At 50.2% G+C, this 25,929-nt stretch overlaps 2 protein-coding genes across 3 annotated transcripts; both read right to left on the bottom strand.

The window, feature by feature from the left end:
* Positions 1–1,398: 1,398 nt before the first annotated feature.
* Positions 1,399–10,095, bottom strand: Mrgprd (MAS related GPR family member D). The gene is made up of 2 exons (NM_001001506.2): positions 9,874–10,095; positions 1,399–4,114 (listed from the first exon to the last, which is right to left on the bottom strand). Exon 2 carries the CDS (start codon positions 4,110–4,112, stop codon positions 3,153–3,155), a length of 960 nt encoding a protein of 319 aa, NP_001001506.1. The 5' UTR covers positions 4,113–4,114; positions 9,874–10,095; the 3' UTR covers positions 1,399–3,152.
* Positions 10,096–15,727: 5,632 nt separating this feature from the next.
* On the bottom strand, positions 15,728–25,196 carry Mrgprf (MAS related GPR family member F). 2 transcript variants are annotated; one of them, NM_153722.2, is given in 3 exon segments: positions 15,728–17,522; positions 21,825–21,938; positions 25,037–25,196. In NM_153722.2, coding segments are annotated over 2 exon segments (1,032 nt in total). In that variant the 5' UTR covers positions 21,873–21,938; positions 25,037–25,196; the 3' UTR covers positions 15,728–16,538.
* Between the last annotated feature and the right edge of the window lie 733 nt (positions 25,197–25,929).

Below are 25,929 nucleotides of genomic sequence, written 5' to 3'. Positions count from 1 at the left end.
AGAGACAGAGAGAGAATGGATGAAGACATTGATGTATTTTTCCATTGGTTTTACTTCACCTTTATGTTTTTGAGGTAGAGTTTATTGAACCTGAAATATAGTATAGGCTTAAACACGCAAGAGACGCTCTGGAGGAAGTGAAGTACACCCAAGGCATAGGTGTTGGCTTCTAAAGAGAGTAGCAGAAGGTAAGACGTCTCGTGTGGTCTGATAGACTCAGGGCAGAGCTGCTGTGATACCCGAGTGTTAGCCACACACACTCTGTCAGTGGCCTCAAGTTACATCTCAATCGGTTGCTAAGGACCTCTCCCCTGCTCTCCCACTCTTTTGAGAGGGGGATTGTGAGGTGGCTCTGGGGATGCATTGCATGGCTTAAACCTGATAAGGTGAAGCCTCTCAAGCCACTATTGGACCAAGAACAAGCACAGGCAAGCCTGGAATCCCAGAGACTCCGGAAGTAGAGGCAGGAGGATTATATATGGGGCCCTTTCTGGTAACCTGCTAAATTTAGCTAAACCCACTGAAACTCTGCTACTCTAGCTACTGTCACCCAAACTAGTAGTTTAGAGTGGAAAATTACTAACAGCTACACCTGCCTAATGACTGCATACAGGTATGGGAACCTTATCTCAAAAAGAGGAGCTGGGTATAAACTATTACAATCCCAGCACTGAGGAGACCAAGACAGGAGATAGCAGATAACAGAGAGCCTGGGATACATAGTTTAAGTCTAGCTGGGGCTACATAACAAGGCTCTGTCTCAAAATAAAAAGTACAAGAAGGCTGAGCCCCCATGGTGACTCACAACCACCCATAACTCTAGTTCCAGGGCCTGTGACACCCTTGCTGGCCTCCGCAGGCACTGGGCACACATGTGGCACACAGACATACAGACAGACAATGCACCTGTTTAATAATCTCTATTTGCTAGTGGCAGTAGGGATGGGAGGAGGGGCAGGCTTGAGACTAGGTCTCTCTACAGAGCCCTGGCTGTCCTGGAACTCACTCTGTAGACCAGGCTGGCCTCAAATTCAGGGATCTGCCTGCCTCTATCATGCCTGTCTTAAAAATAATCTTTTAAAACAGAAAATGACTGAGCCTGCCACTCGCTGTTAGCAACCCTGCCGAGTGTATGCACAGACCCTGATCCCCAAGGGGGATCGTTTTCCTGATTGGGGAGGGGTTAAAAAAACCCTCAAATCAAACAGAACCCATGTGTTAAACAACCCAATGAGATTCCAGACAGCGTTCCTAGCCAATAACTGGGCTGATTTGACCACTGAGGTGACCTTCGGGTGGAGGACAGGTGATTCAGAACTGTTCACTGAATAGTGTCAAAGTCCAGGATTCAGAGACCAGAGCCAGGAGGCCAGAAACACAAACATCTTTTTGTTGTTGTTGTTGTCATTTACTGATAACATGCAAGAATCATACAGGTTCATATGGTCTGAGGTACCATTTTGATATATGTACACATGGTGGGGTGACCAGCATCTCTGTCACCTCGAACATGGTGCACTGGCTTGTGCAGAAGTGTTCCAGACCCTCTAGGAGGTGGCCTGAAGAGGGTCTGCAAGACTATTGACTCAGGCTCCATGCTGTGCCCACCTCCTGCAGAGCTTTGCCTGTTCAAATCTCTTTCTGTCCGGTCCCTCTCTCTTCCCAGCCTCTGGCTGCCATGTTTATGCCCTCTCCTGTCACAAAGTTAACTGGCACAGATGTCTCAGGGAACAAGGGGTACAAAAGAACCCCATGGGCCAAATCAGGGCCTGAGGTTGAGCCAGAGGTCAGGTGGGGGATGATGACAGTTAGATGTAGGTCAGAGAAGGTGGCATTCTCTCCTCTGAGTATCAATCACAGCCATTGCCACTGTAACCAAGCAGCTTAGAGTTCCCACCAGAGACCTTCAGGATGAAGCCTGTGGGAATTCCCTTACGAAAGGAGGGTAGTAAGGGTCTAAGACCCCTCTCCCTTGCCCTTGTACTTCCTCTTAGGTGCATGTAACGCCAGTCCAGTTGTCTTGGTTTAGGGAGGTGCTAGTAACAGAAGGGTAGGTTAGGTAAGGGGAGCACTTCATCTAGAGAACCTCTGGAAATTATCTTCCAGGCTGGGGAGGGGTTTCTTGGTGATGTGGCTGTTTTAGCGACATCACTATAAGTAATGCTGAACTACATCTCTATAACTAACCCCTGACCCACGCTTCTCTGTGTTACTCGGTTCATCAGACTCTGATTTGATGGAATTTTTCCTTGGTCTTTATCAGTGCCCTATCTGGGATGTGTGTCACATCATGCCAGAAAAGTCACACTCGTGCTGGAGGCGCGGTGACATGTGCAGCAGAGCCACCACTCTGTGCACTAAATGATGTTACCAGTACATCCCCATGTCCAAGGTGCTGTCTGTTCAGCTTTAACTGTCAACTTGACAAAACCTAGAATCACTTGGGATGAGAGCCTCAGTGAGGAATTGTCTGGATCAGGTTAGCTTGTGGGTGTGTCTGCAAGAGGTCGTCTTCACTGTTGATTGACACAGGAAGCCCTAGCCCTCTGTGGGCAACACCATTCCCTAGGCTGATAATTGTGAACAGGATAAGAGAGGATATAATAAGCTAGCTGAGAGCAAGCAAGTGGGGATGGAGCTATGCGTCTGCACTCTTTCTGCTCTTGACTTTGTATGTGATGTCATTAGCTGCTTACATTTCTGCCTTGGCTTCCCTGAAATGATGGGCCATGATCTGTAGTTGTAAGCCAAGTGAACAGTTTCTTTCCCTGTGTTGCCTTTTGTCAGGGAACTTGTCACGGCAATGGAAATGAAGCTAAGACAGATGCCAGGTCAGGGGGTTAAGGGGGCTAAGAAAGACCTTTTCCACCAGCATGAGATGCAGTCTCTACTGGGAAACTCCATTTCACAGCCAGTCTTGCCCAGGACGGGACCTAAAGCTAGGATCGGTGTCTAAACAGGAAAAACAGAAAGAAATGTTGCCTCACCTCCTACTTTAGATTAGGAACGCAAGGTGAGAGTGGTGGCTCTCCTGGCAGACAGGAAAATGACCCCAACATTTTGAGGTGCAAGGCCTTTGCACAGCAAGCTTTCTGGGTCCTTGTAGGGAAGGGCTGGGCAGGGTTTTGGAGGAGGTCCTAGGCGGGCTGCCTTCAGACCCCATCATTAGTACATGTGGATGGCGTCTCCCTGCCTTCAGGCTCGTCCTGAAGTGCCCGCCCCAGCACAGCACCCAGAGACTCCTGCAGCCGGTGGCTCTTCTGGCTGCCCACGAGGAAGTAGATGACTGGGTTGGCGCTGCTGCTCAAAGACGAGGAGAAGCGTGATGAGCAGACGTACAGGAGCCTCACGGCCTGCGGCAGTTCCACCCAGTAGAGTAAGAACCAGTTGATGCCCAACGGCAGAGAACAGGTAAGGAAGACAAGGACGGAAGTCAGGATGACCACGTAGAGCCGCCGAGGCTGCCGTCTCTGCAGCAGGCTGTTCTTTCGCATGCGGATGAAGATGATGGCGCTGGTCAGGACCATGACGGGCATGAAGATCCCCAGGATAAGACTGTTGAAAACCATGTCCACCTTGAAGCACTGGTATTTGTCGGGATGCCAGAATTGAACACAGAAGAAAGAAGCCAGGAAGTTCATCAGGAGGGCCAGTGCCCACAGCACACCACATACCACCCCCGACAGGTGCTGGGGCCGGTGGCACTTATACCAGATGGGGAAAAGCACGGAGAGACAGCGCTGGGTGCTGATGGCCGTCAGCAGGCTCAGGCCTGCTGTGTAGGCAAAGTACTTGATTCTCTTCATCCCCTCGTAGACTCTGGCGGAGGTGCTGGCTGTGAGCAGGGGCCCTGTTTCCAGACTGAGCAGGGAGGCCATGCAGAGCAGGAAGAGGAGGTCGGCCACCGCCAGGTTGAGCACGTAGGTGCAGAAGGGGGACCTCTGCACCCTGTGGAAACTCAGTAGCCAAATCACCATGGAGTTGCCCACTATCCCACACACACAGGTGGCCATGGCCAGGAATGTCACTGAAAAGTAAACCCAGGTCACAGGGTCCATGGTGGGGCTGATGGTCAGACCTGGGGCTGGGCTGCTATAAGGAGTGTAGTTCATGCCTAAGGGAGGAAAAAGATTTCACATTAAATTCCATGTTCTGGACTGCCAGGGTTCCCACTGTGCCTGAATCTATCATGGGACCAGACAGACACTGACCCGCTACATACACTCCACCTCTCTGCCAGCTTGAGTTTCTTTTTCTTTTCTTCTTCTGTTAGAGTCCAAGAGTTTGGGAATAATCCACTACAAAACCAAATTTAAGCCAACAAAAAGTATCTTTTTTCAGAAGCTAATATATCAGGAAGACTGTTGGGTTTGGGATCCAAAACGTGTTTGTTACCAGAGGGCAAAACAGAACATTTTAAGACAAAAAAACCACAGATTAGGTGGGGTAGGGTCATCCAATCAGGTTCATGCATACACTGAGTACTTCACACCTGGTATTTTTTTTTTTTTTTGGTTCTTTTTTTCGGAGCTGGGGACCAAACCCAGGGCCTTGCGCTTCCTAGGTAAGCGCTCTACCACTGAGCTAAATCCCCAGCCCCCACACCTGGTATTTTAAGTGGCTCCCTACGTATTGAGTGTCTCAGGTGTCTTCCACGATAGCTTGGCCTGCGTCGAGGCCAGCCAATCAGAGCTCCTTTGGCAATTGTCTCACACTCATATGGTGGACCAGGCTGGACTTGAACTAAGAATTCCTCCTGCCATCCATGTGCTGGGATTAAAGGAGTGTGCCGCCATCACCACCTGGTTCTCTTCCTTCCTTCCTTTTTCTTTCCTTCCTTCCTTCTTCCTTCCTTCCTTTTTCTTTCCTTCCTTCTTTTTCTTTTTCTTTCCTCCCTTCTTCCTTTTTTTTTTTTTTTGAGGCACGGTAGCCCAGACTGGCCTCAAATTCCCTATGCAGCCAAAGAGGAACTTGAATTCCTGATCCTCCTGCCTCAGCATCTCAGGAGCTAGGATTACATCATGCCCAGCCTAGTCTCACCATTTTAAAAATTCTCTTTGTTTTACGAATATGGATGTTTTGCCAGGACATATGTATGTGCCACACACACGCAGTGCCCATGGTGGACGTCACATTCCCTGAAACTGGAATCAATGCTATGAGATGCCATGTGGGTGCTGGGGACCAAAGCCAGGTCCTCTGCAAGAGCAGCAAGTGCTCCAAACCACAAAGCGTTTCGCCAGCCCACCTCTCCCACTCCTTTTCCTCCTCCCCTTCTTTTACCTAGCTTGATATGTTTTTTTGTTTTGTTTTTGTTTTTTTTTTTGAGACAAGGTATCAGGTAACCCAGGCTGGTTTAGAACCCCTGATCCCCCTGCCTCTGCATCTCGACTGCTGAGAAGGCAACTGTGTGTCACTTGCAAGCGACAGTGACCTGCTCTTGTTCCAAGCACCTTAGTCCTTGCTCAGAGATAAAAATCCCCTTGGCTTCCCTCCTGCTGCTTCTGCCTGTTGTAATTGTGGTTATAAAATGGCTTGGAGATGTGGCTGCTCCTCCGCTTTCCAGAACAGTTTGTACCCAGTAAGATCCACTTTCTTTGTGGGCTTGGCAGAAGGTAAAACCATCTGTCTGGTCATTTCTGTGTGCATGTGACTGGACTTCAGAGCTCCAGATCCAACTGTTTGTGTTTTAGGTCTAGTCATGCTTTCAATGCTGCTTGAGTACCACTCATAGAGTGTGTAATGTGTTAATACAAAGGTATTCCTGCCTTCTGGGTTCCCACTTGTCAGTGTAAAATTCAGTGCAGTATCCTATCCCCTAACCCCTCTTTCAAGACATGGTTTCTTTGTGTAGTCATGGCTGTCCTGAAACTTGAGACCAGGCTAGATGGACTTGAACTCAGAGACTCACCTGCCTCTGACTTCTGAGTGCTGGGATTAAAGGTGTTTGCCACCATGCCTGGCAAAAAAAGTATCTTTCCATTTACTTATGTGTGTGTATCTCAGTGTGTACATGACATATCTGTAGGTGCCGATAGAGGCCAGAAAGACTGTACCAGATCCCCTCAAACTGGAGTGACAAATGGTTGTGAGTCACCTGGTGTGGGTGCTGGGAATTGAACTTGAGTCTGCAAAGGCAGGAAGCACTCTTAACCACAAAGCTATCTCTCCAACTCCATTATCATTTTATTTTATTTTAGAGACAGGGTCTCACTATGTAGCCACGGTTGGTTTGGAATTCTACATAGACCAGGCTGGCCTCTAACTCACAGAAAATGGTCTATCTCTGCCTCCTAAGTGCTAGAATTGAAGACATACACCAACACTTCCAGCTTTTCATAACTAAAAGTAATATTTATTTACTTATTTAATTTATATGAGTACACCGTAGCTGTCTTCAGACACACCAGAAGAGGGCATCAGATCCCATTACAAATTGTTGTGAGCCACCAAGTGGTGGCTGGGATTTGAACTCAGGACCTCTGGAAGAGCATTCAGTGCTCTTAACCGCTCAGCCATCTCTCCAGCCTTTCTGCCATTTTTATTTGCTTGTTTTCTTTTTTATTTTGTCAGGAGTTGGCTTTTCAAGAACTCGTCATAAAACATCTCTTTCTCTTACATTCAGTTGTTTTCTTCTTGTGTAGGGGTGGGGCACAGGGGTCAGAGGACAACTTCCTGGGATGGCTCTCCCCTTCCCCAATGTCGGTGGTTAGGGAATTCCTCCTCTTCTTCTTAACACAGTCTTATCAAAGAAGATAGAAAGGAGGCCAAGATGGGACCACAGAAAGGAAGGGACTTTGGAGAGAGGGGAGCCTGTATCTGAACCTAGACCAAACAGACATTTTGTTTGTTTGTTTCTGAAACGGGGTCTCATGTAGACCAGGCTAGTCTCAAACTCACTGTGTAGCTGAGGACAAACTTAAATTTCTTGTTTTTATTTCAGTTATTTGTTTGTTTACTTTATGTGCTCAAGAATGCACATGTATGCATGTGTGTGTGTGTGTGTGTGTGTGTGTGTGTGCGTGTGTGCGTGCAAGTGCTCACATGCGCATGCCTCAGCAGTCATGTGGAGGTCAGAGGACAATGTGTTGAAGTCTGCTCTCTCCTTTGAGAGTTAAACTTAAGCTTTCAGGCTTTGCGGCAAGTGCCTTTAGCCCTGGAGCCATCCCACTGGCCCACCCTTCAGATTTGCTGTTTGAAGCCATTGGTCTGGGGTCTCTGTTACAGCAACCACAGAGAGCACATGCTGTCAAAAGCAGAATGCCACGTTTGTCTCAGCCATGCAGCTGTGCTGCTGGCAGTTAACCCTGAACTGAGGAGAGGAGAATGTGCTTCACCATTGAGCTCAGTAGCGGGCACAGTGAGGGCTTGAGAGCAGGTAGAGCCACCCTTGATGGCCTTCCCCTCCTAGGTCACAGCCAGGACCTGTGCCCAGTATGTGGGGAACACTCAGAACTTTATTGTTAAGTGCCTGTTGGATTCTTTTGGAACCATGCATCAGTTAGCCTTCGGGGGATCTTTAGGCTAACTCTACGGTTCCTCTAAGAACTTTGAACTGAGGCTTACTCTCTGTTCCCCAGGAGAGCCAAAAAGCATGCTGACCCAGGGGAGCTGCTGCTCCGCTCTTAGGCAGAGGATGAACATACCTCCAGGGAGATACTCCTGGCAAGGGGAACAAGACAATGCTTGTGCTTTGAAAACGTCACCCAAATCCCTGGAATATTTGGCCTTCTGACATAGAAATGGTCCCTCCAGCCCTGTCCCTTGGCTCTGACAGCCTGACAGTATTGAGCTTTCCTTCAGAGATGAGTGCAAAGTCTGTTCATGCATTCCGGTCCCCAGCTATTGAACATCCTGGCCTCTTCTTTAGTTGTTATTGTTACACACTCCTCTCTCTCTCTCTCTCTCTCTCTCTCTCTCTCTCTCTCTCTCTCTCTCTCTCTCTCTCTCTCTCTCTCTCTCCTGTTCGGTGTTGCTTGTGTGTAAGTGATTTGGGATCTGAACACTTGGTATCGGAAAACCCATTAGTCTCCTGGGGGAGACCGGTCTCCAGCATCCCTTAGATGCCTGTAGTTATTAGCCTAGAGGTGGGCAATGGAATTTCCCCTTCCCATGTCCACTGGTGTTGGCCTTGTCCCTGTCTTCTTCAGGCAACTATATTACTGAGGAATGATGGGTGAAGCTTCAACATATATATATATATATATATATATATATATATATATATATATACACATGTATATATACACACACATACACACACACATATATATATATATTTATGTATGTATGTTGAAGGCATGTATTTCTTGGGCTGGGGACATGATTAGTTGGCCGAGCAATTGCCAGCATGCAGGAAGCTCTACGTTTGATCCATACTTGGTAAGATGGTACATGCTTATAGTTATAAAACTTCCAAGGTTGAGGCAGGAGGATCACTAGTTTGAGACTAGCATGGGCTCCATATAGAGTTCCAAGCCTGGATTACATAGCCAGACCTTGCTTCAAAGAAAAAAAAATAACCAAGGAGAGGGAAAGTTGAGAGAGAAAGAGGAAGAAAAAAAAAGAAAAAGAAAGAGAAGAGGCTGGGCGTGTAGCTCCTCAGATAATGCACTTGCCTGGCTTGCTCAAAGCCTTGGGTTCCATCCCAGCCTTGCAAAACCTGAGCATGGTGGTCTGCAGCTGTCATTCTAGCACTTAGAAAGTGGGATGTGGATGTTCAGATGTTCAAGGTCACCCTCTGCTACATTGAGAGTTTGAGTCCAGCCAGGACTATCTCTTTCTTTCTTTTTTTTTTTTTTTTTTTTTGGAGCTGGGGACTGAACCAGGGCCTTGCGCTTGCTAGGCAAGAGCTCTACAACTGAGCTAAATCCCCAACCCCCAGCCAGGACTATCTCAAAACAGACAACAGTAGCTTCTCCATTATGGCCTTATGGTTCAAAAATGAGACTGAGTTTAGAGTTCATTGTAACATTGTGATCTCTCTGTCTGTCTGCCTGTGTCTATCTGCCTGTCTGTCTGCCTCTTTCTGTCTCTGTCTCTGTCTCTGCCTCTGTCTCTGTCTCTGTCACTGTCTCTCTCTCTCTCTCTCTCTCTCTGTGTGTGTGTGTGTGTGTGTGTGTGTGTGTGTGTGTGTGTGTGTGTGTGTGTGTGTATACCGGGAGTGGGGGACTGAGAACATGCTGACCTAGCTCTGCCTTCTACTATTCTTCGTCAATGGGAGTTAGAATACCGGACTGGCATCAGCCTTAGCATCCCATTCTGTACCAATCATGTGAATCTTGTTCCCAGAGTCTTGTTGTCTGCACTGGAAACATCTCTGGAAAGGAGCAGGTGACTGCTCATGCAGCTTCAGTTTATGGGCGCCATGGCTAACCTTACCCAAAGTTTAGAGGACAACCTGAGGTCTGTTCTCTCTCCTTCTACCTTGTAAGTTCAAGTTGTCAGGCTATGCTTCATAGACTTCTATGTCTCTTCTTAGCCTGGTACCTTGCTCTTCCTGCCCTTGGCCTTGGTCTGCAGTTACCGCCATTCTCAACCTGTGGGTCCCAGCCCCTTTGGTGGTTACATATCAGATATTTACATTACAATTCATAACAGTAGCAAAATTTGAGTTATCAAGTAGCAACAAAAATACCTTTATGGTTGGGGTTCACCACAACATGAGGAACTGTATTAAAGGGTCGCAGCCTTAGGAGGGCTGAGAACCACTGCTTTACCTGCTCATGAGCTACTTTTAAAATTCCCGCTCTGGGAGGAGATACCTGCCTAGGTCACCAAGCTGCCCCTGCAGAGCCAGGCTCTCGCTGGATTCTAGAACTGCACTATACCCTCTACCTTCACATAGGCCGCAAAAAGAAACAAGCCTCTCACCTGCTTCTGAGTGTGTCGATCTGTCTTTTGGCCAAAATGGTGATCCCTCTTGGCTGTGATCCCTGGAGGTGTCTACAGCAGCTCAGTGGGGCCTGGGCCTCTTGACTGCTTCTGTAGTTCCTGGCTCAGTGTCTCTTCCACCAAACAAGGATGCTCCCGTCTGTCTCTACTTCTCCCAGCCCCAGAGAAGCCTTAATTTGGGGATCCCTTCCTCAAGGACCTTGTCTTCCTTTGAGAAGTATAAGAAAGCCCCAGATATAAATGCTGGAAGGATGCCCGTCTACCCTCTGGAGACCTGGATCCATGGGCGTCTAGCTGAAGGCTAATGGGCCTCCCAGGCATGGCTCTTTCCTGCTCCACCCAGGTCCCCTTGAGGCTGGGGGCACCACCCTGGTAGCCCCTCCCTTCTCAGTGCCTCAGAGCATTAGCAGCCCCATCTTGGGTCTGGGAATTGGGGCGGGGCCTCAAAGAGAATGGGGCTTCTGAGGGCTGGGAAAGGCCATTACAGGCACCCATATGGAGGGATGCTCAGCTAATGTACTTACCCATCTCAGCTTGCTGAAGGTGAGGAGATGCAAACCCTGGCTGGGGAGTCTGCCATCATATTCTGTACTTGGGAGTTGAGTGTCTACAGAGTTCAGGCAACCTCATTGAGCCTCAGGGTCTTCACTGAAGGTTGACTGGCCATCCCTGATCCTCCAAAGCCCCATGAGAAGTGGAAAGCACATGCATGCTCTTGGCCTTGGGTGGTGACCCTTCCTCACACTGGCCACTTACACTTTACTGCTGGGCCCACAAAGGCAGGATGGAGGCTGAAGGCACCTGAGCCAAGAAGTTCTTGGGACTCCTGTATCCAGCTACACTTGAACCTTCTAGTAGTATGAGCCAGTCCGTTGTGTGTTTTGTGTGTGCATGAATGTGTGTGTGTGTGTGTGTGTGTATGTATGTATGTATGTATGTATGTATGTATGTATGTATGTATGTATGCATGCATGACTGATGAGCTGGTTCAGTGGTTAGGAGTGCTTGCCAGCCAAGAATAGTGGCACACACCTCTAATCCCAGCACTCAGAAGGCAGGGGCAAGCAGATCTCTGAGTTCAAACCCAACCTGGTCTATAGAGAGTGTCTTGAAAAAACAAAAACAAAAAGGGCTTACTGACCTTTTGGGGGACCTGAATTCAGTGCCCAGAACTCATGTTAAGTGTCATGCAGTAACCAGCAACTCCAGATCCAGAGGGTCTGACACCTTTTTTCTGACCTCTGGGAACAGCTACACCACACACACACACACACACACACACACACACACACACACACACACACAAATAAATTTTTAAGATAAAATGTAACACAAACCAAAAATCCACCCTTCTCCACCTTCCCTTGATCAGCATTACGAGCACACACTACTGTGCCTGACTTTTTACCTGGGAGCACCTGGGGCACAGAGCTCAGGTCCCTCGCTTACCCAGCAGACATTTTGCTGACTGAGCCATCTCCCCAGCCTTGAGTTTCATATTTTATGCCAGAATTCTTTTATTTGGTTATTTTTATTATTTTTAGTTGTGTATATGTGTAACTATCTGTATTTGGGTGTGTACACGTGAATGTATATGTGTTTATCTGTATGTAGGCATGTGCACATGAACGTATGTGTCTGAACACAGGTGTGTGCACACGAGTGTGAATTTGAGTGTATGCTCAAGAATGTATATGTGAGTTTGTCTGTATTAAAATGTGTGCACATCTGTGTGTGTGTGTGTGTATGTGTGTGTGTGTCTGAATGGGAGTGTATGCACATAAATGGATGTGTGCATGTGTCTGAATGAAGATGTGTGCACAGGAATGCAGAAGGTCATATTTCCCTGGAGCTGGTTGTGACCCAGCAGATGTGTGTTGGGAGTTGAATTTGGTTCCTTGCAAGAACAGTACATACTCTTAACCAATGAGCCACCCCTCCAGCCCTTAAATTCTTAAAACTTACATTCTTAAATTAAAAAAAAACCACTTTTTTCTTTCCTTTTTTTCTTTTTTTTTTTTTTTTTTTTGGTTCTTTTTTTTCGGAGCTGGGGACCGAACCCAGGGCCTTGCGCTTCCTAGGTAAGCGCTCTACCACTGAGCTAAATCCCCAGCCCCCACTTTTTTCATATCAGCACATTTTGGTTCAGAATCTTTAACCAATGGGTGAGACGGTTCAGTGGTTAAGAGCGCTTGCTGCTCTTGCATAGGACCTGAGTTTGGTTCCCAGCACCCGTGTCCAGCAGCTCACAACCACCTGTATCTAGCTCCGGGGGAATCTGTATTTTTAGAGCACCTGCATTCACACCCAATGCCCCACCCCATACACATAAGAAAATTAAAATAAATCTTAAAATCTTCAGCCAGTTCCGTGCCTCCTTCCCAGGGCTCCTCTAATGGGGAGAGATTGTTTCGAGGCCAGACAGGGAAGAAAACAAACAAACAAACAAACAAACAAACAAAAATGAGGGACCTAGAGAACGTTACTTGGAAGCCCTGGTTCAGAACTCTTGAAGCCAGGGTTCCTTCTGGAACTTTCTGCATTACTGAACTTCCTCCCACACATCCCCTGAACTCCCACGGTGAGTTGAACGGACATTTCTGTCCTGAGATAGGGAAAGGCCAGTTGACAGGGCTGATGAACAACCCACTCTCGTAAGGCAGATGTGTGCGGAGTGGGGCTGGGAGGGGCAGCCAGACTGGTTAGCGGCTCAGGGATATGTGGATAGATTTGATTGTACGTTCATTAACGTTCCATCTTAACTAATTAGAAAGACTTAAAAAAAAAACAAACCCTATATGTCCAAGTAGGTGAGTCTCCTCTTGACTTGCCAGGCAACTTCTGGCTGGTGGCTGACTCATCTGAGCAGTTTCCCGGGAGTTTCAGTTTAGTAAACTGTGCCTGGCTGTTTCTCAGTTCCCCAGCTCCCTGCTAAGCTACAACAGAATGTTTTTGCACGCTGTGGTTCCATGCCAGAAGTTTGCCAGAGCTTTCCTAGCTTTGTGCCTTCCGTAACCGGCCCATTGGAAGGCCTCTCCCCAGGCCTACCCCTACCTTCTTGCCACTAGAGGAGCCCATCTCAAAAACAGGTGGCTAGCTGGCAAGATGGCTCAGCGTGTAGAGTGTCTGCTGCCAAACCTGACGACTACCTGGGTTTGGGACTCTTGTGGTAGGAAGAGAGAACTGACTCCCACAAGTTATCTTTTGACCTACATGTGTGTGCACCCACCCATCCACCCACAAAATGAATAAGTAAATGTAAAAAAATTAAAAAATAAGGGAGAGAGTGGGAGAGGAAGACATCTGATGTTGGCTTCTGGTCTCTATGTATGTGCACAGGTACACACACACACACACACACACACACACACACACACACACAATAACACATGAGATAGGGGAGAGAGAGCACTCTTAGAAAGTGAGAGTGCCTGCAGGCATGGGCCAAGCCATGCCAAGGCTGCAGAAGCACCCGCATCCCTGGGAGAGGTGGAAGATGGAGAGAGGCAGTGTCAGCTCGAACTCCTTCACCTTCTGCAGAACACGCCCTTCTTGCTCCAAATCAGCCGGACTCTGCTGGGTTCACCTGGGACTGTGGTAGCCAAGCTTGCTCCTGGCTTCCTCTAACACTTTGCTTATGAGAGACATCAAGGTCAGCGGTCCCTGTGAGGAGGAGACCCATTGTGATTGTCTTGTGAGCTCTGATGTCCTACAATTGACGTGAGCAGCCTTGTAGAGACACCCAGCATCCTACACAAAACGCCCAGCCGGGAGCTGTTGAACACGTTAGGTCCCCAACACTCAGTCATTGCTCTCGTTGGCAGTGCTTGGGATTAGCCAGCTGTGTGTGCATGTGTGTCTCTGTGTGTGTCTGTGTGTGCATGTGTGTCTCTGTGTGTGTCTGTGTGTGCATGTGTGTCTCTGTGTAAACATGTGTGCGCATGTGTGTGAAGGACAGAGGTCAACGTCTGAAGCCTGCCTGTTTTACCCTCCACCTTCTTTTTCTGAGATCTCTTACTGACCCGAAGCTCGTCAATTTATCTAGACTGATCTACTAGTGAGCCCCATGTATCCTCCTGTCTCTGCCACCCCACACAGGCTCACACACCCTACGCCTGCCTGACTTTGGACGATGCTGCTGGAGACCTCAATTTATAGCAAGAACTTTGCCACCTGAGCTGCTGTGCTCGAGCACATATCCCCACTTCTCCTTCTCCATCTTGTGCTCAGATGCGTGCATCAGCCCTTGAGGTCCTGTGGCTAGCAGGTGGCAGATCTCAGCTTCCCTGAGGCTCGCTCGTAACCTTTCTAATTTGTCCCTGTTTTTCTTTTGCTCTTTCTCTGACAGTTCCCACTCCTTGGTAGGTTTGGCAGAGCTGCTGGGCACACGAAGTCTAAAAGGTACAGTGCCCTGTGTGCTCTCCACTCCACCCGACCCCGAGTCACGTGCCGCTGGAAGGCCCGCTGAGTAACAGCCCTCACAGCCACACAGCGCCTTAATAGGAGTTAGGAACCTGAGCTCTGGCTCCCTGCTGTCCTGTGGTGGAGAATGGCTTTGCCCTTGGGTTTCGGGGAGAAAAATCTGCAGAATTTAGAGGGAAGTCCTGCCTTTGTGAAAAGGAGATCTGCAGGAAACCTGCTGGCCCCATCGTTGTCCAGCCGCTCTGCAGCCCACTTTAATAATTAAACACTCCTGGAGAGTGGAGGAAAGTGGTGGGCCTCTGTGGTTTCTAACTGATCACTCCTCTTAGCATCTTCCTCTCCATTAGCACGGAGTAAGGGGTCTGGGATAAGGGCGAAGGAGCACCTGGGCTAAGGGTTCATGAGGGAGTACAGAAAAGCATCCTCTTCCACAAGACTTCAGTGCACTGCACAGAAGCACCCCACCCTCCACTTCACAGCGGGTGCTGTCTATACACAGACCCTGAGTTATGAACCCTGAGCTGGATCCAGGTGGGAAGGCTCCTCGGAGGCCACAGCTCACTTCCAGGGGATTCGGATGTGAGGACTGGGATGAAGGCTCTTAAGAAGAGACTTCCCAGGAATGAGACGGGCTGAGCTCTGGGAAGTCAGGAAACTCTAGGTGGCCCCTCAGCCAGGCACCCCAGGACCCACATGGCACTGAGACCATCCCACTGTAGCTGTGGTACACTCACATTCTCAGCGATCTGCTGCCAGGGTGGAGGCTACAGGCTCCCACACAAGTGTCTCTAGGATTCTCTGACCAGAAATGGGGAGAGGAGGGTGTGGTAGATAGCGTCCTCCAGGCACAGGTGAGGGACAGGTGGCTTTGCACATCTGAGGCTCCTGGAGTCAACTGCTCTGTGTCACCATGAAAGCTCCCCTTGCTTATTGGAACATAGATGGCATGTGGCCTGGAAGGGACAGATCAGCATAGCTTTGGTCAGGGACATGACCTTGGTGGAGTTAGCTACGATCCCTAAAGGCCAGTGCTGCAGTCCCTGCCCTGGGACCATGTAGCCTAGAACAAAGCTCACTGGACGCGCAGGGTGTATGGCTAGCATGCCTGACCCTGGGCAAGCATGCTGCTCACTCCTTCCCTGCTCCTCCGCCTCCCTGGCTCTGTGGAGGAGCACAGCTCCATCAGTGACACATCTTTACAGACGGCAGAGCCTAGGTTTAGAGAGTCAGGCAGAGCAGAAAGTCAGCCCAGAGGTGTAGCCAGAGAACCATAGAGACCCAGAGTGAGAGGAAAGGAACAGATGGCCATCTACCCTGGACTCCAGCTGCCCTTGGCTGTCCTCACTGTGGGACATAGAGACACAGAGAAGACACAGGACATTGAGCCTGCCTCATTGCAAGGTTAGAAAAATGTGTATTAATACATACTTTATTATCGTTTATAAAACTTCCTTTGGCTACACAGGCCACTGTGCTGAATGACGGGTGACATCGTGATGGCAGCCTTCAGGGGGCCAGGATGGAGCCAGAGTCCACTTTGAAATGGGTATTAGAGATTGGGATGTGGTAGGGAGCTGCTACAGTGGACCACAGTGGCCTGAAAGATGCTAAGTGTACAGTCAGCTGCCGAGAGCTGGCTGGGGCGTCAGAAAAGCAGTCAGTTACCCAGGGTGATAGAAGTCCTTTCTGTCTCACATCCTGCCAAGGCCAGATCCTACCCCACTAGAGTCACCAGATGACTCATCAAAGGGGCAGGGACTTGTTTGCAAGTTACAATGCATGGGCAGGCCCCTCTTCCAGATAGCACCATTCTCTCAGATTGGTTCTGATGCTGCCTTGAGAGGCTGAACAACTCCTTGAAGGTGGGGCTGAGGCTGCTGGCCCAGTGAGTCTTGTGCTGACTGAGTCACATTTGAGGAGGTGACCTCCTTGTTGCCTTCGTTCATGAGCTTCTGTTGAGGAGGGGACCCTACCATACTGGTGAGGGAAACTTTGGTACACTGAGTCACAGAAGCAGAATAATTGGGGAGCAGAGGCCACAGGGTCTGTCTAGAGATGGCTGCTCAGCCCCTTGGCCACACCTGACAAGCAGATGCCTTGTGTGAAGGCAGGTCTTCTCCCTGGCGGCACAGGGGCAGCTGCCCCGCTCCTGCCCTCGGGCAGAGTGTCTCTGGAAGCTACTGGCTGCTCTCTGCAGCAGCCTTGCCCCAGACATTGGCCTCTCATGATGCGTTCCCAGAGGGGCACTGCATCTCCATGGTGACCGTGTTGGGTGTGCTGCTAGCAGTGTCCCCTGGCTCGGCACCATCTCGGAGGGCCCGCTGGAAGACCACCCTGAGAGGTTCCCACAGGCGCTGGGACTTGTCTCTCCCAGCCAGGAAGTAGACAATGGGCTTGGCACTGCTGTTGATGCAGATACATAAGTCAGTGACGTACTCCGGGAAGGGGGCCGGGATCTGGAAGACCCAGAAGAGGAACCAGTCGATCCCCAAATAAATGGATGACACGAGGAAGACAGAGACGATGGCCAGGACCACGTGATTGAGCTTGGCAGAGCGTTGGCGGCGCCGGGCTCGGCACTCTACATGCAAGATGAGTGCCAGGCAGGGGAGTACCATGAGTGGGCAGAAGAGAAAGAAAAGCAAGATGCCCAGGGAGATGTCCATGTTGAGGCAGGCTGTTCCAGAGGCCTCATGGCCCAGGAACATACAGAAGTAGTTGTGGATACTGGTGACCAGGAAGGACAGCAGCCAGAGCAAGGCACAGACCCCAGCGGACAGGCGCTTGGGCCTCCGACGCCAGTACCACATGGGAAAGATGACGGACACACAGCGTTCGATGCTAATGGCCGGAAGGAGGCTCACACCGGCGAAGAATGTGCAGAGACCCACGATCCGGGACACTCTTCGAACGTAGTCGGGGAAGGAGCCCAGGAAGGTCCCCATGTTCAGGAGAGCAATCACGGCCTTGCTGAAGAGGTATATCCCATCAGCGCTGGCCAGGTGCAGGAAGTAGATGGAGAAGGGGGTCCTCTTGATGGAGAAGCCAAAAAACCAGAGGACCAGCCCGTTTCCCACCAGGCCACACAGGCAAAGCAGCAGGAAGATGTAGTTTGTGACGGCTGGTGGAGGGAGTGTGGCAATCTGTTCAATGGTCAGGAAGCCTCTGCTGTAGAGTTCCAGAGCCTCGCTCATACCAGGACACATCTGCGTAGGTACAAAGGGGACATATGTGTAAGCCTACTTGCCCTTCTCTGGCCCTCAGCAGACCTGTTCCTGGGCCTGTTTCTGTTAGCTACCCAGGAGGTGGAGTCTGCTGGGTCCCTGTCTACGGAATGACAAACCCAGCAGAAGCCAGAGCAGAAAGAGCCCTGACCCCAGCTGATGCTAACACTGGTTCTCAGATTCTAGACATAGACATAGAGTTTGGACTGGCATATCCAAAGGGTGACCAGACAGACTATAGCTCTGGGATGCTCACAGGTCAGCCAGGTTCAAATATCCAAGTGAAGGCAGTGGAAGAGCGCTTGGGGTGCGGAGTGCTTGTTGAAGAAGTGTGAGGGGCAGAGTTCAGATCCCTAGTCTCTGTGTGGGAATGCCAGGGCGGGCACAGTGTGCCTCCTGTAATTTGAGAGGCAGACAGAGGGGATTTCTCAGAGCAAGCCAAGGAGATCAGCCTACATCAGACTGCTCTGGTTTTGACTGAGAGACCCAGGGTCAGTGGATAAAGTTGGGGAAGTGATTAGGAAACTCTGTTAACCTTAGGCCTCCACATGTACCAACCACAGGTACACATGCACCAACACACATGGACTTGCACACATTTGAATACACACACTCAGTCACACAGACTCATGCACACCACATACTCACTTATACACACTCTCATATACAACACACACACACACACACACCCCAAATATACTCACACACCAACACACCACACACACACACACATATACACACACTCACATACCTACACACCCCACACACATACTCACACCCACACACCACACACACACTTACATACCCACACATTTACACAGGCACACCACATACATTCTTCTCTGTCTATCTCTGTTTCTGTCTCTCTATCTTAAAGAATTTAAAACAATCATTTTTTTTTAAAAAACCCAATAAGCAGATGAAAGGCTGGGCTTGGTAATGTGGCTTTACCTAGAAGAAGGAAGATTTTAAGCTCCAGCCTAAGCTGGGAGAATTAATGAGACTTGGTCTCAAGATAAAAGATATCAAACAGTCATGGTAGAGCATTGCTCTTGCAGAGCGCTCAAGGTCAGTTCCGGAACCCACTTTGGGAGGCTGACAACGGCTGTAAACTCTAGCTCCAGGGGATCTGATGCCTTCTTCTGGCCTCCAAGGGCATTGCACATGCACACGCATGCACACACTCTTTTTAAAAGAGGGTTGAAGATTAAGCTTGGGGGCCATGCTTGCCCGGCATGTGGAGATGTGGAGGCCTAGGGTTCAATCCCCAGTACCAAATGATCATGGAGATCGTGAACAGGATAGTAGAGGTGTGTACACATTGTCTTTTGATGTTTCAAATCTAAGTCATGAAATACTTGTTCCTAAAGAAATAAAATGATTAGAAAGGGCTGTGAGTGGGCACAAAGGATAGCTGTGGTCAGATTCTACCCCACAGTTGGTTTGGAGAGTACTGGGGAGGAGAGGCATCTGCACTCTGCTAGGCCAGGGCTGCCTTTTGGGGTTCTGGATAATGAGAGGGTCTGGGGGTACCCAGGAGGAGAGGCTTTGGTGGTGGTCATTTTTTAAGCTTCAAGAAGAGGCTCAGTATTTTTTTTTTCTTTTTTCTTTTTTCGGAGCTGGGGACCAAACCCAGGGCCTTGCGTTTGCTAGGCAAGCGCTCTACCACTGAGCTAAATCCCCAACCCCGAGGCTCAGTATTTTACAACGGGGCAGGGTCGAGGAGCTCAGCCCAGCTGAACACCAGTCCTAGCACTGAGGGCTGCACTGACACATAAATCAGGACCCTAGGCCAGGTGTCAGAAACTGGGAGCAGGGACACAGTAGTAAAACCAAGGACACTCCTTCCTAGCCAAGTGAATCCCTCCACTCCAGCCAGAGGGTTTGGAGGACCTGTGGGTGGAGTGATGGCTCTTCCCTTCAGTCTCAGAGAAGCCGCACCTATGGATGGTAATGCGAGATAGTTTGCTATTTCTCGGTAACATTTAAAAACGACTGTGTGAACCAATAATATGAGCCAGCTGTGTGCTTCTCTGCTCTTGGGGTCGTATAGAGCCTTTCCTCTCAGTGGCAAAGGCTGCCCTATGCATATTGCTTCCTTCCTCCATGCAGACATCACTAATCTATCCCAGGATTTTCTTCCTAAGTCTGGTGTCTGTTTTCATGGCTCAGGGAAGTAGGAAGTGTCTAGGAATGAGGTCTTTGCTGCTACCTTCCAAGTGGCCTTGGCAGAAAGCTTAGCCCTGAGAAATTGCTTCATGTTAGCAATCTCTGATGAAGAGAAGCGCAGTGAGGATTCTGGAATTTTGGCTTCTTTAAAAAAGAAAAGAAAAGAAAAGAAAAGAAAAGAAAAGAAAAGAAAAGAAAAGAAAGTACAGAAATAAAATAAGAATGCACTCTCATCTTGAGCCCAGGTGCTGGGATGTAAGTCTGCTTCACTGAACTGTTTGGAATTCTGGGGAAATTTCAGAGGTTATATAAATGGTAGGACCCTGCTTGGTGGAGTTGGTGGTTGGTAATTATTTAAGGGGATTAGTGTGGTTTGTTAGTAGTCGTGCTCAACGAAAGAAACAAAAGGAAATAAATTAGATTTGGGGATGTCTCTGTCTCTCTGTCTCTCTGTATGTCTGTCTGTCTCTCTGTCTCTCTGTCTCTCTCTCTCTCTGTCTCTCTGTCTCTCTCTCTTTCACTCATTCTCTCGTTCCCTCTTTCTCCTTCTTTCTCTCCTATCTGGTGTTAGGGGGTGAAATGGGGTGGAGGGAATGAAGAGTGAGAAAAAGAAGATCCCACCATGTAGTGAAGACCAGATACAGAGAAGTATCCTCTGGCCTGGCTGTGTCAATAGAGATTTACAAACAGGGACTATGGGTGCTGGCTAAATTTAGGGAGACACTGGGTTGCCAGGACAAGTTCTTCATGTGGTTCTGCCCCCTGACTACCTCTAAGAATTCACTAGCTAACGTCTCCTGCCCACCCCTAAACCCAGATGCTTAGCTCTCTCTCTGCTGCCCTTTCCCAGAGTTGCTCTGTTGCTGCTCCAGGCCTCTGACTCCCTGAACCAGACCTAGATGCAGAACCCTGTCCCTTGAGGACCAGTTCAGTGTAGGTGCTGGCCTGTGGGACAAAAGGCAGAGCCCTCTGTGTATAACACCCAGCCAGAAAAGTCTGCAGTCCCTCGCTGGGTGTTGGTGGCCTGGCTGGGGGTGGGGCTGGGGAGACAGGGGTGAGGGATGGGAGGGACTGGTGAGGCTCTGGGCAGGCGCTACTATTTGCAGCCCTACACTACCTTGTGAATCACCTCTCCGGAGTCTCCTCGCCCTCAGGGCCTTGTTTCTTCTCTAGGGATTCTGGGATTCCTTTTAGCATACTCCTGGTATAAGCCTTCATTTTCTCTAGTCTAGGGAGGATGAAATAAAGAAATAAGCCTGAGGAATTCCCGACTTAAGAAGGGAAGTCTAGGGGTTGGGGATTTAGCTCAGTGGTAGAGCGCTTGCCTAGCAAGCGCAATGCCCTGGGTTCGGTCCCCAGCTCCGAAAAAAAAGAAAAGAAAAAAAAAAAAAAGAGAGAAGTCTACACTTTCTCAGGCTGAAGCAAGGGCTGGGCAGTACAGAAAGTGATGGGTCAGCCCAGGGCACTGTGCAAGCTCTAGGTGAGGTTAAAGCCAGCTGCAGATTTACATCCATGGCTCATGCTTCCAGACTTGGAGCAACACATGCCTTGGGTGGCCCAGAGTGGCACAATTCCATGGCACACACAACAGACACAGAGCCATCATGAAACCAGTGGAGGCTCTCTGACCTGGTCTGACCATGAATAGTGAATAGCGAATAGTGAATAGCGAATAGTGAATAGCGAATAGTGAATAGTGACTAGGTACTAGTGAATAGTGACTAGTGAATAGCAAATAGTGACTAGTGACTAGTGACTAGTGAATAATGAATAGTGAATAGCGAATAGCGACTAATGAATAGTGAATAGTGACTAATGATCATCACATCTGTAGAAGGAAAGGGGGAGGAAGTGAGACCCTTCAAAACTGATAAACAATGACCCAGAGACAGCATGGTTAGGGACTCCCAGGAGGCTCAGGGCCAGTGGTTACTTTTTATGATGGCACTGGCCTCAGAGGAACCAGTTAACCTAGTCCAAGCCACAAAGTTCAGATGTGCCTGCTACCCACTGGAACCCAGGGCTGGAGGGCAGACCTGGACAGTGAGTGCAGGAAGAGATGCTGGGCTCTGTTGCCCCTCCCAACCACACGCTCCCACAGACTAAGGCACTTGCCTTGTTCTGGTTGGTGGAGTGAGCTTCCCATGAGCAGTTTCCAGCCATCTTCAGGAGTGAGGAGTCCAGGCTCCTGTTGGGAGCTCACCAGTGTGTGTCCCTGTCTCGCAAAGTCTAGAGAGATGGTAGAGTGGAATTAGTCCTGGGCCCCCCTCGGAACATTTCTACCTCCCAGCTCACCAGCCCCAGCTCCCTAGGTCTTTCAGGTCTATGGTTCTCACCTCAGAGGAAAGGCTACCCTGGTTCCCTCTGAGGCAGGGACTTTGTACCCTGCTCCTCCTGCCTGTGGGCTTATATTCATCCCCTTCTTGGCTCCTAGAGCCCCACTGCCACTCCCTAGGGAAAAACCCTCTCTCCTTTCTCTTCTCATTGGACTGCAAGATGTCTGGGCCAGAGTGTTTCTTGCAAGGTGCATGATGGGTTCCCTTGCATCCACACCCGGAGCAACTCCTTTGTGTTAGAGGTCTCAGGATTCAGTCCTAGAAATGGGTGGCAGAGGCCAGATTCTTTCCAGTAGAGGGATTTCCAGGAGGAGGAGGCCTTTTGCTGGGCCTTGCTTTATCATATTTCCTCATCTCAGCTCTGGAGCAGATGTCCATTCCCCTCCTTTTTATAAAAGACGGGTCATATGCAACCCAGGCTGACCTTGAGAATGACCTTGAATTTCTGACCCTCCTGCTTCCATCTCTTCGGTGCTGGGATTGCAGGCTTAACCACCCACCATGTCTGGTTTATATGGTGCTGGGGATCCAACCCTGGGCTTTGTGCTAGGCAAGCATCTACCAACGAAGCCACGCCCCCAGCCCTTCTTTCGTTTTGGACGGTGCACCTAGTCCCAGAGCCCCACTTCTAATCAGGGTACATAATGAAACTTTGAAGATCTGTGTACTGTCAGGGTTCAGTGGCTGCCTCCTGTAAGGATCACTTGGAGACAGCAAAGCAAGAAATTGCTGTGGTGGCTCTGGGTTTCAGGCTGGATGTAGGGCCCAGCCTCGTTCAGCCAGTCTGGAGGCCTGGGGATGTGTTGCGTGTCAAGCTAGGGAGAGGCGGACCCTGCTTGAGACTGGTCCACCCTAGCAGGCAACAGCTCATTAATATATCCACCCTGGGTCTCCTGGAATTGAGCCCCATCCGCAGCCTGCTCTCTGCCTACCCACAGAGCAGGTGGGAGGTCTGAAGCTGTGACTCAGGACACAACTTGGTTACAGGCTGCCAGACCCTCCTCTCCTAGAACAGGGATGTGGGCAGCACACTGCTCCACTCCTCAGAAATTCCTTCCTCAAGCAGGGCGGATCCCCAGCCGCCACGCGCATGGCCATTGCCTCCGCCCTCCTGGATATGTGTCCCGGGGAAGCTGCGCCCACCCATTGGCTGCAGTGAGAGTCTGGTCAGCGCGAGTGACACGCCCCTCCTTAACTCCACGCCTCATTCTGCTGTAGGGGGAACCCGGTGGGGATTAAGCCACACCCCAGCCCCTTATTCTATTGGATGGTGTTCCTAGGACCACAGACAAGCTCCTAACCAGGGTGTACAGAGCCCATTTCTGCCCCTGGCTATCCTTCCCCTCCACGCACCGCCCCCCCCACCCCCGCCTCTACCTGTGTGCTTCTTCTGGTGTACCCAGACTAATAGTGGCTCATTCATTGTGGGACCAGCTTGGGTGTCCCGAGTGGGAGTACCTTATTAGTAGGCATGAGTGATGTTTGTGTAGAGTTTGCAGACTGCTGCTGCTGCAAAGTGTGCCCCCCCCCCCCACCAGGCGTCATTCTGTAGCTATACACAGAAGGTAGACTAGGTTTTCTCGGCACCTACACCCCCAGGATCCTCTACTACTGCCTATCTTTCTGATACCTGCTACTCTCAGCATTCCCCCCTCAGTGATGTCCTGACTCAGGGGACCTTTCGTCCCACCAGGCTTACCCAACTAGACACATGCCCTGTGGGATAGGTGAGAATGCTCCCGGGCCATCTCTGTGACTAATTTGATCTCTTCCCATGGTCCCTGTCCTACCCTAGATTATTTGCAAAGTGACTCACTCATGCAGAGAGATCTAGAAGCCAAGTGTGTGTGTGTGTGTGTGTGTGTGTGTGTGTGTGAGAGAGAGAGAGAGAGAGAGAGAGTGAGAGAGAGAGAGAGAGAGAGAGAGAGACAATGTGTATGGGGATGCATGTATGGGGATGCATGTGAATGCATGTGCAGGATCTGAGCTTTGACAGAACCCACTTCGCTGAAGCCCATGGAAAAGGCTACCATGTCTGCACCCTTGGCTCCTCCCCTTCAAACTGGATGGTGTCTACCTGTCTACCTTCTTGGATTGACAGTTGGACAGACCATCCCTAAAGGAGCTAGCTGTCTCATTTCACTTCTCCTATACCATACCCCAGTCTCTCTTTTCATGCCTTAGCTATGGCCTAGCCTGGGCACTGGCCATGGGAGGGGCCAGTCTGCTGCTGTCCATGATACACAGAAAGCCTGTGTTTCTGTCTACCACTCAAGTCTTTGCTCATAACTTGACAGAAGACTTTCTCTGAGGGGAATGGAGACTTGGCAGAACTCTCTGGCAAACAGCTTCATGTGAAGCCAACACCAGCACCAGGCCTGGCCGGAGAGGGAGAAGCTTAGACTATCAGCTGTCCGACCTCATGTTGCTAATCTCCAAGTGTCCCTGAGAGAGTTGCCCACTGCTGTCCTCGGCCAGCGGCATCCCGGAGAGCAATGAGAACCAGAGCTCTGCACTTGGACGGTTGCCCACTGGGTGTTCCCTTCAAACTCTTCCAGAAACCAGGCTTGGATGTAAGGTTGAAGGAAGGATGGGGAGCCCCCACCCTCAGGAGGAGAAGATGGGGGCTGGTATTGGAGGATGTCTTGGGGCTAGGGGTAAAGGTAGGGTGTCACCTGAGTAGGATATCAGGGGATGCCAAACCAGAGGGGAACTCTTAAAGACTTCCGATATCCCCGGGACACTCAGACTTGGGGGAGTGGAACAGGTCTTCTGCATGGGGATAGCTTCACTCAACAGTTTCAGGGCTCCCTTCTCAGAGAGGTGGGACTTCTGCAAATTGCCTGTGATGACAGTGACCATTTCCCGGCCTTGAGGGTGCCAATCTCATTCGCTTGTCCTGTCTAGCCTTCACCCTGCAGCCCCTGTTCCTGATCCTGCAGCCCCTGTCCCTGGTCTCCCTCCCCTAGTCCCTGGGTCCCATAGTGCTACCTGTGGCCGTCCTGATCCTCCGAGTTCCCTTCGCAGAGATCTTCTCCTGGGACTCCGAGTTTGCTGACCCACGGGCAGCAGGCTAGCCAAGTACTGCCTGGAGCCTCGGAAAATTCGGGCTCAGGGTGGGGACGAGCCCTCACCCGCCTTGCCTGTTGGAGATGGCTTTGGAAACAGAACCCGCCCCAAACCCAATTCCAGGCTCGGGAGAAGGGGGAGGGGAGAACTGGAGGAGGAGAAAGAAGAGGAGGAGGAAGAGGAGGAGGAGGAAGGGGAGGAGGAGGAAGAGGAGGAAGGGGGGAGGAGGGGGAGGAAGGGGAAGGAGGAGGAGCTGAACAGTGACGAGGCTTGGGGAAGGAATGCCCAGTTCAGGAGCCTTCCCCCCTTCCCCAATGGGAACTCATCTCTCTGCCTGATGACGTCATGCTGGCCTGAGCACTGGGGCCGGAGTCCAGATGTTAATATCCCTTATATCCTGCAGCTCCAGAGGGCTGCCCCAGTAGGGGGAGCTGCGGGTTGTTCACTCACTTGGTGCCTTCCGCTTGTTTCCAGTGGGCATTTCAGGGCATGTGGTGACCGTGGAGAGGTGGTAGGAGAATGTCTTCTCCGTTGTTTGAACTGACTGAGGGACTAGCACAGAGAAGCCAAGAGGCAGCAGGCGAGGGACCCCTATGGAGAGTGGTGGAGAATTGGCAGAGAGGCTACACAACCCAGATGGCACCAACCCGTCCCCCTTGCCACCCCAGAACCTTCCTGGGGGCCTCCTGGGGCCTGTGGAACAAGGAATTCCCTTCTCTCCAACCCTAATAACAATCAGATGTCGCAAATGGAAAATCACAGCCCTTGCTTGCTTGGGCTGAGCAGGGAAGTTGGCGAGCAACCATGCCTGGTGC

This window comes from Rattus norvegicus, chromosome 1 (assembly GCF_021556685.1).
Source record: "Rattus norvegicus strain SHRSP/BbbUtx chromosome 1, alternate assembly SHRSP_T2T, whole genome shotgun sequence".
Taxonomy (NCBI): domain Eukaryota; kingdom Metazoa; phylum Chordata; class Mammalia; order Rodentia; family Muridae; genus Rattus; species Rattus norvegicus.
Note: the sequence above shows the minus strand (reverse complement) of the source record. Positions and strands in the feature narration are given on the sequence as shown.

Coding starts and splice junctions, on each gene's coding strand:
- Mrgprd (NM_001001506.2), bottom strand. CDS start 4,112: ATGAACTACACTCCTTATAGCAGCCCAGCCCCAGGTCTGACCATCAGC.
- Mrgprf (XM_087640983.1), bottom strand. CDS start 17,522: ATGTGTCCTGGTATGAGCGAGGCTCTGGAACTCTACAGCAGAGGCTTC.